This window comes from Dendropsophus ebraccatus, chromosome 2, assembly GCF_027789765.1.
Source record: "Dendropsophus ebraccatus isolate aDenEbr1 chromosome 2, aDenEbr1.pat, whole genome shotgun sequence".
Taxonomy (NCBI): Eukaryota; Metazoa; Chordata; class Amphibia; order Anura; family Hylidae; genus Dendropsophus; species Dendropsophus ebraccatus.
In genome coordinates, this window is record NC_091455.1 from 208,567,734 (window position 1) to 208,583,739 (window position 16,006).

General features: G+C 43.2%; 1 protein-coding gene across 1 annotated transcript; it reads right to left on the reverse strand.

Annotated features, from left to right (window-relative positions):
- Positions 1-668: 668 nt before the first annotated feature.
- ARL4A (ARF like GTPase 4A) lies at positions 669-7,760 on the reverse strand. Its single transcript, XM_069959343.1, has 2 exons — positions 7,680-7,760; positions 669-4,587 (listed from the first exon to the last, which is right to left on the reverse strand). Exon 2 carries the CDS (start codon positions 4,528-4,530, stop codon positions 3,928-3,930), a length of 603 nt encoding a protein of 200 aa, XP_069815444.1. The 5' UTR covers positions 4,531-4,587; positions 7,680-7,760; the 3' UTR covers positions 669-3,927.
- Positions 7,761-16,006: the final 8,246 nt, after the last annotated feature.

The following is a 16,006-nucleotide window of genomic DNA, read 5'->3' on the forward strand; positions in this document are numbered from 1 at the left end:
TTATTGTTATGACTTCCTATACAAAATGACCACAATACTGCCCTAGACCAGATTTGCCCCAATACGAATTACATTTGGAATGATAAATGTAGTTAGGGCAGTTTTCTTTCAGAAACAGCACCACATCAGTCCTTAGTTTGTATGTGGTACTGCAGCTTAGTTCCATTAAAATGATTGGAGCAGAGTTGTAATACCACACACAACCTGAAGAACAGGTATGGCGCTGTTTCTGGAAGAAAATAGCTAAATCCTTCTAAACCCCTTTAAAGTAACATCATGTACAAACCGTCAAACATAGCAGAGCTGCTTTTGTCACATGGTCAGTTCCGACATTTGAAAGCAAAAAAAAAAAAAAAAAAGTGTTATTTCAGGGTCTGAGAGTGACATTTAAAGGGGTTGTCCAGGATTAGAAGCCACACAATTTTTTTTATACAAAAACAATGCCACTCCTGTCCTCAGGTTGTGTGTGGTATTACAATTTAGCTCCATTCACTTTAATGGAACTGATCTGCAGGATCACCACCAAACTAAGGACAAGCAGCCATGTTGTTTCTAAGCCTGGACAATCCCTTTAAAGAAAAAAAAAAAAAGTGTATATATCCGATTTCCCCCCCTATCAGCTCTGCTTCATCTCGGTAAATATGAAATAAACCACACGCAGCGTCAGAGACCTTTAGACTCGTTTTATTGAAGCTGAAGACAGTGTCCATTTTGTTCTTTGTTTAAAATACAGACATTGCTAGATCGGTAACACAAACACGTACACAAGCTCCACGAGAAGCAGTCATCAGTCCGATATTGATCAGAGTCCTTACAATCAGCTGCCAAGTTGAAAGAAAAAAAAAAAAAACCCTTTAAAAAAAAAATTTAAAGTGCAAGTCGGTAGAACAATAAGAACCAGAGTACAGACAGATCAAAGTCGTATGAATGGAGGAGGAAAGGGAAACCAACTGTAATCAGGTTAAAAGTGACTCTCTGGGTTTGTATAAATAAAGTTGATTGAAAAGGGGTCATACTTTGGAGGCCTTGTCGCGCGTAGCAACCAGACTTTATATTATCACATAGGGGAAAATGGAAGAAACAATCTGATTGGTTGCTTCATTTTCTTGGCTTAAAATGAGGGGGGTCATGGTTACAGGGACTGTACTGTGGCTTCAGACAGGGGCACTGCAGTGACGATTGTATACCATAGCAACCAAAATGCCCATAGCAACCATTTCACCCTAAACTAGACTCAAAAGTGAAACAGACACCCATTGGTTGGTGGATGTTAAACAGCTCTTGAGGCTTAATAAATGTCACAATATCCTACAGTTCTTTAATAAACTATCTATACAGTTCTGGGGAATATGTTACTATGGCAAGAGGAAAAGAAAAACAACCTTGTTACCATAGCAACTGGATTTCATCCTTGACTTAAAACTGAAACTAGGACACTGATTGGTTGCTAAGGGCCGAACAGCTGACACACAAGGCCTGGGACAGAGGTGAGCACATCCTAGGCCTTATTCAATAAACTTTATTTATACAACTCTGTGGAACAAATTGAAGATGTATTATTTATTGTGAAGATATAACTTTATTCAATCGGTTACAGTGTCATAAATAAATATTGTGGAATAATTTTTTTTTTATTTATATATGAGGTTTTGTGCACTTTGGAGATTAAAATGATTTGTTGCCTCCAGTTGTAACTACTTTATTGACCCAGAACTTGACAAACTGATAGAATATGGAAACTGGGACAAGTATGGGCTAGTGTTCTCTGGTATCAGGCAAATCTCCCCAAGGTTCTTTGATAGGCAGCAAATGAAAAATTCCTTCACCGTGATATTTCAAGGATATTTATTACAGATCACCCTCAACGCCAGAGGCAAAGGCGGCCATTATGGGAACACTTAATACTATGTCCTGAACCTTCCCGCTTCTGATACCTCATACCAGTGATCTACACTCTGTGGCTGATACAAAACTACAACTCCCAGAATGCTCTGAGAAGCCACCACTGGTTGTGGATCACTGTATTATACAATGGCGGATCATGGGGGAGATAAGGATGCGTCACTGACATCTATGGCCGCCTTTTTATATTTTTATTAAACTTTATAGATGGGGGGCATCGTCTCGTCTCTGGGTTTAGTCACAGACCCCACACAAAAAAAAAAAGTAAAGTTATCAGCACCACTTATCGGTATGGTTACCCCTTTAACCGAAATACAGGAATTAAAAGGGAATCTACCATGACTTTGTGAGAACAGGCTGATTTTGCATTCTGAGGGGCGACACTCAATATTAGGGTGAACACCCACATTGCAGCTGTCAAACCGTAGTGTAAACATGTGGTCACCCAACGGGAAAAATACAGGTGGTATCAGAAAGGTTGTGCAGCCATTGTATGCTGCATCTTCTGCAACATAGGGACATACCCCTACTCTAAAATCATAAGAGGCCAACTAGAATGGGTGATTCCTACTGTACCATAATCATTACTGTTATATTTTTGGGATGAAACTTTACAAAAAGACAAAAATATATATATTAAAAAAATAGCAAAAGTACGCCTAGTGTCAAATATTGTGCTCCTGTACCAAATATCAGAGAACTTTTAAAACTGCACCCGAAGCAACAAGGCCATGAATACACGGTAGGCTCGGTGATCCCTACCCTAAGGCTCTCCAGCTATTGCAAACCTGCAACTCCAGTCTGTAATGGTCGTGGCACGATGGTAGCTGAAGTTTTGCAACAGCTGAAAAGCAACAGGTTTAGGAACCCTCCAATTTTTAATCATCACTTTGCAGATTAGCCCTTTATATAATGTTATACTGTGTCTTATACTCTAGTTACAGCGAAAGTTGCATCAAAATATTCCTTACTGTTAATAGAAACCTGTTGGGATGTGTACTGGTAGATACAGCCCCAGCATGGTTGAGCTCCTACTGCACACTGGTAACAATGAATTGTAAGAGATGACCATACACTGCCTTGTGTACAGCCCATCTGCCAGTATACATCCCCCAACCTGTACCTCCACAGCTGCTGAAAAATTACAATTCCCATGATACTCTTAATAGCCAAAGGCCTGGAGTTGTAGATTTGCAACAGTTGGAGAGGTGTGTTGGGTAACACTGGTATACATGTATTTGCTCTGCAAAGATGTTGCAGCTGACAGCAGCAGGGTTTCCGATGCAGCTTTGGATGTGAATACAAATCAATAAAAACCAGCATAAAAATGCTAAAGTAAACTATTTGCAAAGTGGCTGATTATTATACGCCAACCTCATCTCTTCGTAGGTTGCTACACAGGACACAGACGTCTGGCCCCCTGTCCATCGGACTCCTTTCATATACATTTAGTCGATAATGCACAGCATTGTCTTGTGAGGTCACATAAAAAAAAAAAAGCATTAAAAACACAAAAGGCAAAAAAAGGCAAGAATGAAAACCTTCATGCACTGCATGGATAAGTCTTAAAAGATCAGCACGGATTTTGCCTATCCAGCCCCTCCCCCCACCCCCTATGTTGTTATATCAGGAACGTCAGATATTATATAAAATAAAACAGGGGGGAAGAAGGGGCGCAGGGGACGTCACGTGTCCCAATTTATCTTCCCCGGGGTGGACTGCGTCACGGGAGCATTCATCCCCTCTAAAAGGCATTGTTCCAATGTCAACACCTTGCAAACATTCACAGTTCTTGGTTCACGAGACGGCGCGTCGGCTGATGCGCGTGCTACGATCTCCTGGTGTTTACACAACTCAGACCCACCGTGAGCGTCGCTGAATCTGCACGACTAGAAATTAAGATGGAATGTAGCTTTAACACCAGCCGGGTCCAGGATTCCTGACCTAACCCTGGGTAACGTCAACATACTGACGGGGCAGAACTACGCCACATTGTCGCGCTCCACGGACCTCCGCCACCAGCCTTCATCTCTTTTTCTTCTGCTGTCTGAGCATTTTTCTCCGCTTGATGATCATATCGTATAGTTTCTCTATGCCCTCCCGCAGGCCGTCGCCGATGATGGCGCAGGTGGGCTGGAGGTGCCACGGCGTAGACGAGCTCAGCTCATTGAGCGCCAGCAATTTCTCGATTTCCGACAGAGACAATGAGTTCCTGAGGTCCTGCTTGTTGGCTACAATGAGAACCGGGACTCCTTGGTTCTCGGAATGTTTAGTAATTTTGTACAGTTCCGTCTTGGCCTCCTCCATGCGTTCAGCGTCCACCGAGTCCACCACAAATATAATCCCGTCCGTGCAGCGGGTATAAGACTTCCACAGTGGCCTCAGCTTCTCCTGGCCTCCAACATCCCAAAAGTGAATGGTGACAGATTTGGAATTGCCCAGAGGAACTTTAATTTTTTCGGTGTTAAATCCTTTGGTGGGGACAGTGTTGACGAATTCGTTAAACTGTAACCGATACAGCACCGTGGTTTTCCCGGCACAGTCCAGCCCCAAGATGACTATGTGCAGCGCCTGAAAAGGAGAGATCCCCGACAGGATAGGAGTCTGCTCCGAAAGGCCGTTCCCCATTTTGTAAAAGTTTATAAATCCAAGTTTACGAAGTCTGAGTCTACTTTAGCAAGTTGCCTAAAAAATATATATAAAATTTGTGTTAAAAAATGCATAAATATGTGTAGTTTTCAGATTACTATTAATCTTAGGCTAGGATTATATAACAGACTGCAAAACCAAAGTTGTTAGGATATGAGGAATCCGGGCAGATCACCCGCAGCTTGCCCCCGCTGGTGCCATAGACTCCATCCTATGGTCATGCAGTCATCCTATGATCAAGTTCATTCTTAGGGTGGACAGCAGAATCTGCCTGACCATAGGATGGACATGGAGAGAAAGGAGCTGTTGCACTGTTGATCATAGGGTGGAGCCTATAGGACCGGCGGGGACGCACGTGGCCGCAAGCTGTGGAATCCGCGACGGGTGGTCTGCTCCGATGCCATAGTGTGTACATACCCTTAAGGCATATACAGTAATATGGCAACCTGCAAGTTTCTCTTAAGCTGGTGGATGTTTGACGACTATCTAGCACCTACAAAACACCAACATAATTCGCTTATATGCACTGAGCACAACATGGTGGCAAAAATAGCAAAAAAAATATTTTCTATTCTAAAACTTTTTTTTACATATTTATCTTACTCAAGTGCAAAATATAAATACTAAATATTTAAAATAAAAGAAACAGCAAACATTTTCCATGTAAAAATATTTTGATTTTATCAACTTGTTTTGTTTTCAATGGCCAACTACTATAGCAAAATAAAACGTAGAAAAGCTTTTTCCAATTTTTTAAGATTTCACAATTTTCATATTAATTTAAAACAGGTATTATGTACCTCTGCACTGTATGCATAGGAAAAAAAAAAAAAAAGCGCTGCGGAATCTGTTGGCGCTATACAAATAAATGTATTATTATTATTAGGTATAGATCAATGGGCCAAGAGGAATATGTTATTAAAATATATATATAATATATATATATATATATATATATATATATATATATATATATATATATATATATATATTACTTTTTTAAATAGCGGAGGAAAAAATGGCATGTTTCTGGAAAATAAAACATGAGCATTGACTTTAGTGAGGGTGCAGAAGCCTTCTCCTGTGCGCCCCCATACAGAGTGGTGGAGCGGGAGGCTGTGTTGTAGGCGTTTACTAATACATGATGGCAGAGCTAAATTATGCATGTAGCTACTAGACCGCAGACACGGCTCACATCAATACATAAACTGTGAGTGACAGCGGAGACATGGATAATCCCCCCGCCTGCACCCCCCCTCCATACGCTGACTTAGGCCGATCCTGGTCTGATAATGTGCAGAGAGGAAAAACAAATCCTGCAGGAAAAGGGGTGTTGGCTGATCCTGAAGCCTCCAGCACAATGATCAGGCTCAGCACTAGATCACATGTGACGCCCGCAGGGGGTGGGGGGGGGGGCCCTGGGAACCGGCCCAGCTGTTTCAGCCAAAGTGGCCAGGAATAGTTTTACTAGGGCAACTGTATATACAGGGTATACAGTGCTATGTGCAAGGTGCAGGGGCTCTGCAGTATACTCCATGGGGGGGGGGGGTGCACGGCTCATCGAGGCCGCTACACTGCAAACCTGTCAGGTCGTGATGGAGCTAAGTAGACAAGGATTAAACACAATAACACCCCCACCGCCCAGCCCCCCACTGCTTGGTCTGCAATATAGTTACAATGCACTAATCTCCTGTGTGTTAGTAGTGTAGTAAGGCTATGGGCATTGTCTAGAGATTGCAAAAGTATGTGCACCCCCAATACCCTCCCTTACCTAATCTCTAACAGACTGTATACGCTGATCTATGTCAAGCATAATATAATCTGCTAAATTATGTGTACTACTTAGATGCAAAAGTATGTGCACCCCCAATATCCTCCCTTACTTAGTCTGCAATATAGAATGTATGTACAGATCTATGTCAGGCATACTATAGTCCGCAAATTATATATGAACAGTAAACACCTGGAGGCAAAAGTATTTGAACCCTGACTACTGTGAATCTCCTAGTCTACAACAGACAGATCATATTGGTGCACTGTATCTGTATTGTAGACATCACAGTATTCAGGGGGCACTTACTTTTGCATCCGGGTGTTCACTGTTCATATTTATTTTGAGGACTATAGTATGCCTGACACAGAACTGTACATACAGTCTTATATTGCAGACTAGGTAAGGGATGATATTGGGGGTGCACAAACTTTTGCAATTGGGTCCTTTCTGCTCCTAGACACTGATAATATATAATATATAGTAAGACTATTGTCAGGGTCTAGGAGCAGTAAGGACCCGACTGCAAAAGTTTGTGCACCCCCATTACTATCCCTGTCTTATCTGCTATAAGGACACCACATCGGTATAGATCAGACACAGAAACTATTACCAACACTGATCACACAATGTCACCTGCAACAGTAGGTGCACCCCTAACACTAACCATCTTCAAGATGGATAGTATGCACTGGTCTATATCAGGCATTACATAATCTGAACAAAGTGCAAAAGTATTTGCACCCCAATACAGCTCTACCCTAGTCTCCAATAAAGTATGACCTGAGCACCCCAAATCACACTCTCTCTTTCTAATTTGCACAAAGTAATCTGCAAAACTTGCCCTAAGTACAGCAAATACCCTGATGCAAAAGTTTGTGCATCCTCAGTCAACATCTTCCTCTAGTCTCCAGTATCCAATCTGTGGCATGCTGGGAGTTGTAGTCTTACAACAGGTGGGAAACAAAGTTGGAGAACCCAGGTGAGATGCAATAACTTGCTGGCACATAAGGGGCAGTATTGAGGCTACTGCAAAAGTATGTGAACCCCAATAGTATCCCCCTCCCTATCCTACAATACAGACACCATGCACTCATCGATGTCTGACACGATGTAATGCAAAGCTACAGTGAAGACCCGGATGCAAAAGTATGTGCACCCCCTGTACTGATTAGACATTATATTTACAACAATGGGGATAACTGTGACCCCACCAGGAGTGATGCATATACCAGGCCAGTGTAAAAGTATGACAAAACGACAGTGCAAAAGTATTCACCCCCTGCAGACCGGGCCAGGGCGCTGTCTCCTGCCAACAGCAGAACCCCCTGTGTGTGACCACCCTGAGGACACCTACCTGTAATGCAGAGGCGCTGTCAGAGCTGCAGTATCCGCAGGAGCTGCACATCCCCCGGCGTCCCCGGCAGCCGCACCGCACACACTGAGGGCAGCACATTACCAGCCGAGTGACTGAGCGACAGGCCACGCCCCCTCCCTAGGCTCACACGCTGATTGGTCGCCGCCGTACTCCCCCTCTGTAGACTTGTCTCGCCTCCTGATTGGTCGGTACTCTTGTCCATCATGTTTATTGTCTCAGTTCGGCTCTTGGCGCCAAATAATAGAGTGCGACAATGATCTGTGGAGATTAACGGGAGCCCGGAGGGGACATGGCAGGTACTGAGGCGGGGGCGTCACGGTAACCACAAGCTGTACTGTGAGAAGGGATGGAGGGACAGTGCCCAGGTATATGGTGCATGCCCCTAATATTCCCCACATCACACTCCTAAAGCTACACACTCAGAGTGGACCCCTCAATATACAGACCCCCAAATATATACAGACACCAGACACCTGAATACATACAGACCCCCAAATACTTGCAGATGCTAGAATGTACCCCTAATACATACAGACACCAGAACATACCCCTAAATACAGACACCAGACCCCCAAATATATACAGACACCCAAATACATACAGACACCAGAACAGACCCCTAAATACAGACACCAGACCCCCAAATATATACAGACACCAGACCAGACACCCAAATACATACAGACACCAGAACAGACCCCTAAATACAGACACCAGACCCCCAAATATATACAGACACCAGACCAGACACCCAAATACATACAGACACCAGAACAGACCCCTAAATACAGACACCAGACTCCCAAATATATACAGACACCAGAACAGACCCCTAAATACAGACACCAGACCCCCAAATATATACAGACACCAGACCAGACACCTGAATACATACAGACCAAATATATACAGACACCTGAATACATTCAGAAACCAGAACAGACCCCTAAATACAGACCGCAGAGCAAACCCCCAAATATATACAGACACCAGACCCCCAAATATATACAGACACCAGACCAGACACCTGAATACATACAGACACCAGAATAGACCCCTAAATACAGACCGCAGAGCAGACCCCCAAATACATAGACACCAGAGCAGACCCCCAAATACATACAGACCACAGAGCAGACCCCCAAATATATACAGACACCTGACCCCCAAATACATAGACACCAGACCAGACACCTGAATACATACAGAAACCAGAACAGACCCCTAAATACAGACTGCAGAGCAGACCCCCAAATATATACAGACACCAGACCCCCAAATACATACAGACCACAGAGCAGATGCTAGAATGTACCCCTAATACATACAGACATCAGAACATACCCCTAAATACAGACCACAGAGCAGACCCCCAAATACATAGACACCAGAGCAGACCCCAAAATACATACAGACCACAGAGCAGACGCTAGAATGTATCCCTAATACATACAGACACCAGAACATACCCCAAATACAGACCGCAGAGCAGACCCCCAAATATATACAGCCACCAGACCCCCACATACATAGACACCAGAGCAGACCCCCAAATACATACAGACCACAGAGCAGACGCTAGAATGTACCCCTAATACAGACACCAGAACATACCCATAAATACAGACACCAGACCAGACACCTGAATACATACAGAAACCAGAACAGACCCCTAAATACAGACCACAGAGCAGACTCCGAAATATATACAGGCACCAGACCCCCAAATACATACAGACCACAGAGCAGACGCTAGAATATACCCCCAAATACATACAGACCACAGAGCAGACCCCCAAATACTTACAGCCACCAGACCCCCAAATACACACAGACCACAGAGCAGATGCTAGAATGTACCCTTAATACATAAAGACACCAGAACATACCCCCAAATACAGACACCAGACCCCCAAATGCATACAGAACCCAAAATGTACCCCCAAACACATACAGACCCTAAAACATACCCCTTATACAGACCGCAGAGCAGACCCCTAAATACATACAGACACCAGAACATACCTCCAAATACATACATACAGACACCAGACCCCAAATACATACAGACCCCAGAACACACCCCGAAATGCATATAGACCACAGAGCAGACCCCTAAATACATACAGACACCAGAACATACCTCCAAATACATAAATACAGACACCAGACCCCAAAATACATACAGACCCCAGAACGCACCCCGAAATGCATATAGACCGCAGAGCAGACCCCTAAATACATACAGACACCAGAATGGACACCTGCATACAGACCCCAGAATGTACCCCTAACTATATAAACACCCCAAACTGGACACATAAATAAATACACACCTTAGACCTGTCCCCTAATACATACAGACCCCAGACGTACCCCTAATATATAAACACCCCAAACTGTACCCATAAATAAGTACACGTGCTAGACCTATGCCCTAAATACATACAGACCCCAAAATGTTCCCCCAAACACATACAGACCCTAGAACATACCCCTAAATACATTCAGAACCCAGAATGTACCCCCAAATTCATATAGACACCAGCCCGGCCACCTGCATACATGCAGGCACCAGACCCCCAAATACATACAGACCCCAGAACTTACCCCCAAATGCATACAGACACCAGACCGGACACCTGCATACAAACAGACCCTAGAACGCACCATGAAATTCATAATATTGCAGAGTGGGGTCATCGGGTGCTGAGGAGCATAGTGCATATAACATTGACTCTATAATTGCAGAGAGCTAACCTCATCTGGTATCAGCACAAAGACTGTGTACACTGGGAGCTTCATGGCTGAGCAGCTGCATGCATGCATGCCTTACATTACCAAGCACAATGCCAAACGTCAGATGGATGGGTGTAAAGTGGTCACCACTGGATTCTGCCCCCCCTATTACTACCCCCCCCCCCCCCCCCCCCTCAAACCACCATTACCAGAGTAGTGCAGGAGAGAAGTCTACACTTCATAGACATACTAATACGCTGTAACGCACCCTTTGAAATTTAAGTCTCTTACAGACTTGCACCATGGAGTTTTGGATTGTTTTTTGTTTTTCCTCTCGGTCAGTGATCTGTCCGGCATTGTTTGTAGTCATGAAGGTCTCAGTAATTTTGTACTTGAAACATTTGCTCATGGGATGTGACAGTAATAACAGAACAGAGCAGAAAGTCGCACGTTGAGGAACTTCTCCCTTCCATGTTGCTTTTTTTGCTGTGCGAGGAATTTCACATATCCGTGGCGAACGCCACACTGCAGAGATGGCGTTTTATGAATTATTTTTGTTCTCTCATAAACTCTCTACAGCCTAGATAACCATAGGGGCAAATATACATAGCATAAAGGCGGACTGTGTACAGTGTCCACTCATGTAGCCCTATCCTGTGTTAATACAGGTTGGTAGAACATATACATAGCATAAAGGCGGCCTCTACATGGTGTCCAGTAGAGATGAGTGCAACTCAAGCATGCACAAATCCGATTGACATTTCATTACCGGTGGCAGAAGTTGGATGCAGCCCTAAGGAGTCCTGGAATACATGGATGTGACCCATGGCCATAGGCTGTATGCATGTTTCACAGGACTTCCCAGGGCTGCATCCTACTTCAGCCATCGGTATTCAAATATGGAACAATCGGACTTGAGTAGTACTTATCAGACATGATTAAGGGTTAAACATACCCCATAACGGGTTGGTTTTGACATAAGGATCGTGTTTTTTTGCAATAAAAACGTTTGGATTAGAGAACACTTTAACTACCTCTTTATTCACACTCGTCTCTAGTGTCCACTATTGTAGTCCTATCCAGTGTTAATATAGGTTGGTTGAACATATAGCATAAAGGAAGCCTATGCATGGTTTTACTAATATAGTCCTGTTCTATGTTAATATGGGTTGGTGGAACATATACATAGCATAAAGGTGGCCTATACATGGTGTCCACCAATATAGTTCTATCCAATGTTAATACGGGTTGGATGAACCTCTTCAGCTACTAAGCAAACCTATAGGTCTCCATAGTTACAGACTACAAATAAGCCCTGTGTAGTCTGATCTAGCAGTCATACTACTAATATACTTAAGTAAATGGAGGTGTTCTGCAATATCCAGAGTTTTATGCAGTTTAACCCCATTGCTCCTAAAACATGCAGAAAAAAACCTTTGTGAACATACTTTTAAATCTGCATCAGTGTATATCTGGCCGTAGGTCACTATCGTATTACTGTAATGCATCCTCTCTATAACTTCCTTATTACAGACGTAGCACTCACATAGTTCTGTAAACACAAATTTACATCAACATTGATGTTATGTAAATTAGAAGAAACAGATTAAGTCAGTCTAAAACCATCCATATGTCCAGTGAGACGCTGTAACCAGTGGATCGGTGGTGTGACCGGGACGAGGTCAGGACGAGTCTTCAGCTTCCGCCTGTAAACAAGAATCTGCTTCATAGCTGCCGACGATCTTCCAGGCAAAATCTTTCTACGTTTAGGATTGTAGAGGACAGATGTGACTAGAAGAAAAGAACGGGGGATAAGAGTGCTGCATCCTCGCCAAATCCAAGACTGAGGTCATCCGAGGTGAAGACATCACAGCTTCTGTTTTTTTTCCCTTCCAGATGATACAAGTATATTCACGACTCCTAACATTCGAGAGAAACAAGTATAACATGTGTAGCCTATAGGGCTATAGTGAACCGGCTTTTTGCAGACTGCGCATGCAGTATTATGCTTTTTTTTTCTTTCTACTTTGTTGCACTTGTGTCAGTTTTTACTGTATTTTTAGTGTTGTGTTCATGAATAAGGTGACAATGGTTGTAGGCCCCTCTCCCCTGATAAGGCCAGGTATTGGGATTTTACCTACTTGCACCATACCTATATGACTACACTTATATATACTGCCCTCTGAAGAGACTGGAGATGATCAGAGGGTGACAGAGAGATGTTCTGGATGAAGAAGAGGAATGCTGGAAGCACGTCAATGAGAACAGCTCCTGGAAAGTTATCATTTGTAATCACAATACCCAAGGAACAGAGAGACAGTAATCTATAAACAATTTATAGAAGATAACACATTGTGCTAGCCTGACTGCGCCGTACAGGAAACTGCTACCATATATGGACTGGCCTATCAGAGTGTGACATGTATGTGTTTTGTGACTTGGAACCCTGCCTGTATTAAATGTTTACATTTCATATGGATACACTACGCATGTGTAGTACCGCCCCATATTCTGTCTATAAAATGTGATTACCATAATAAAACTTGGGCCATTTATCCAGGCTAATAATCATGATACATTGTCTTATCTGTTTCTGTGATTTATAATTGACTAGTTGGTAATACTGCATGTTACAGCTCTAGATATATTTAAAAACCATCCATCCTGGGAGGACCTGGCTCCATAGAGTGAGGTCAACATATAAATTTAGACTTATCACCCCTCATTCACTCTTAAAGGGTTTTTTATTCCTAACAAAGTTATGAATAACTATGTAAACGTGGGGGATCGGATCGCTGGGTACCATGTGATCTTCAGAAGGGGGATGCCAGTCTCCTGTTAGAATGGCAATGGGTTGCACATGCACGCTGCATCTCCATTAACTCTCTATGGTAGCTACTGGAAATACCCCAACATTGTACTGGTGGTCAGACCCCCAAGATCAGCTACACTATGGATAGGGGATAACTTTGCCAGGTGGGAATACCTCCTTAATAGGGCCAAGTTAAAATTTCATATACAACCTATACCAGGAAGTGTTCCTTGTACAGATGAGTGAATTTGTTGTAAGTTCGGGTTTGCAAAACTTAATTTCCGGCAGCTAGAGAAGTTGGGTAGAGCCCTGGGACTACCTCGAAAACCGGGATACAGCCTATGGTCGGGGTTTTGCAAACCTGAACTTACTGTAAAGTCGCTCATCTCTAGTTCCTTTTCTCTACCCTTGGCTCATGTGTCTTCAATCCTCCTTTGGTTTCTGTCTTCTATCTGTAATTTTGTTTATCTGTTTGTTTTGCTGTTGAGTACCAGCCTGTGCCTGCCTTGCCCTTGTCGGCGGTCCTGGGAGAAGACAAATCCTGGCATCGACAGGAAGGACAAAATACAAAAGTTGTGTCTTATCCACTACCTAAGAAAATGGGCTTCAGGTCCAAGTATTTTCACACACAAAGGGGGCATTCACGCTGTCTGTTCATTATGATGCCGGGAGCTCGGAAACTGTTTAAATTTTCAAGCTACTATACTGACATGCTGTGAATGAATGATGATGCTGGGAGCTCCAAACTGCGATCTGTAGCACGTTGTTCGTATTCACGGACCGTGCCCGGAATGTGTGAAGGCCCCAAAACCCTTTTACACTCATTTTATCCAATTTTTTTTTCTTTTAAATTTTTTTTATAGTTTGCTTTTATAGCTACAACAGCTTCCTACACTATGTGCTCTACATACCAGTATGTCGATGTATATCGCTGCGCACCTGTGCTGGGCCCTGAGTTCAGCACACTAAATACAGTCTACGATCTGTCCATTTTCGATTATATATTATAATTATACAAGACTCCAAAGATATAGACTCAGATATGGACCGAATATAGTCATTAGTGGCTATACTGGATTTCAACATTCCTGATCCTTTGTTGTCATAGAGGATAGGCTGCCACCAGAGGAGTCTGGCTGCAGCTTTCTCTCCTTTGAGAGAACATGCACACTAAAGCCAAGCTTGCAGGTGTATGGCATTGTTAGGAAGAATGCCTATCACCTAAATGAATGTTCAGCTGACAGGTGTATGGCTATCTCAAGACCCTGCCTACACTGTCCTGGCATTTGAAATTAGACGTCAGCATAGTGTAAGTGGAGGTGCAGGACAAAGCTGGCGATGTCCAGCAACCACGTTGTCCTTCCCTCTATTATGTGAGACCAGGACCTGGAAGAGGAGCAAGAAAGGAGAGGTGAGTATTATCACCTTAACTCAATTCACATCACATCCACTCAATTTCAACAGTGTGTGAACATAGCCTTATTAGGTTTTCAATCCACTCCTGGTTGTGGTTGCAAAATACTGAGCAAAAATACATAGCCTGAGAATACATTTTGATACATTTGAAAACACTCCGAAAATGCAATGCAACAGGACAAGGCCTTAATCTACTCAATGAAACTTTCTAGAGAGAAAACCAAACCAAAGGGATCAATAAACTTTAAATGGTAGGTAAAACTAGCAGTCACAGAGGAAATCCTTCATATAGACCCACCATGTAGTTACTAAGAGGATTAGTGCCTTCTACGTGCTACAATGGTGCAGGTCTGGTTTGGTGGGTGGGGGTGTTCATTTACCTCACACCCTCTTTACTTTCCCTCTTCCCGTAGGCTTTGTTTGATCACAATGTCCTGGGAGCAGCAGAGCTTCACCCTTGTGCTCTGCTGTAATTATTTTTCCTGCAGCTGCCAGTGACGGACAATGCTTTACATCACTGCACTTCCAACCAGCTCTGCACAGAATGAGCTATTAACCGGCACAACCTCCAAAAATTTTTCTCATTTCATTGGTCACGCAGAAGACGACGTTCCTAGAAACAAGACAACAAGAGCTGTTTGAGCTTGTTTGTGGCCCGGAGTGATTTTTCTATTGTGTTCTAAGGTCACGTGGAATGAACTTGGGCACGTTGTCACTTTCTTCTATATGATGTACTTGTTTGAGCGTAGGACAGATCCATGTGTTGGCTAATTGTTTCAAAATTATCAACCAAAAGAAGCATATTCCGAAATAAGAAATGGTAAACAGCGCAAAACCAAGAATCCAGTGCATGGTTTTACAAACCTATTAGCATTGGGTAACATTGGGAAAATATCTTATTTTGTGGAAGTCCTACAAATTAACCCCTGACCGGTTCCCGAAACTGAACACATCCTGCATCTAGCTACTGTGGAATTAATACAAGGCCTACGTGGAACAAGAAGTGAATCTGTTGAATTTTTTCACAGCTCACATTAACACACACTGAGGAGCAAAGTCTAAGGGCCCTATTACACGGATCGATGGTCTGCCAAATCAGCCTGATATGGCCGACCATCGATCCATGTTATAGAGACCATGATCAGCTGATGTCTCGACCTAAAATCACAACCTTTGCCACGTGTAATAGCGATGTGTGGACGATGGCAAATGATTGAATAAATGTTATATATATGTTATATATACCTCTTAGCACTCCCGGTCTTCTCCTGCCCTCTGCTTTCAGTGATTGGCTGAGCAGCCTGTCAGCTCAGACAGGCTGCTCTGAAGCTGCGGCGCT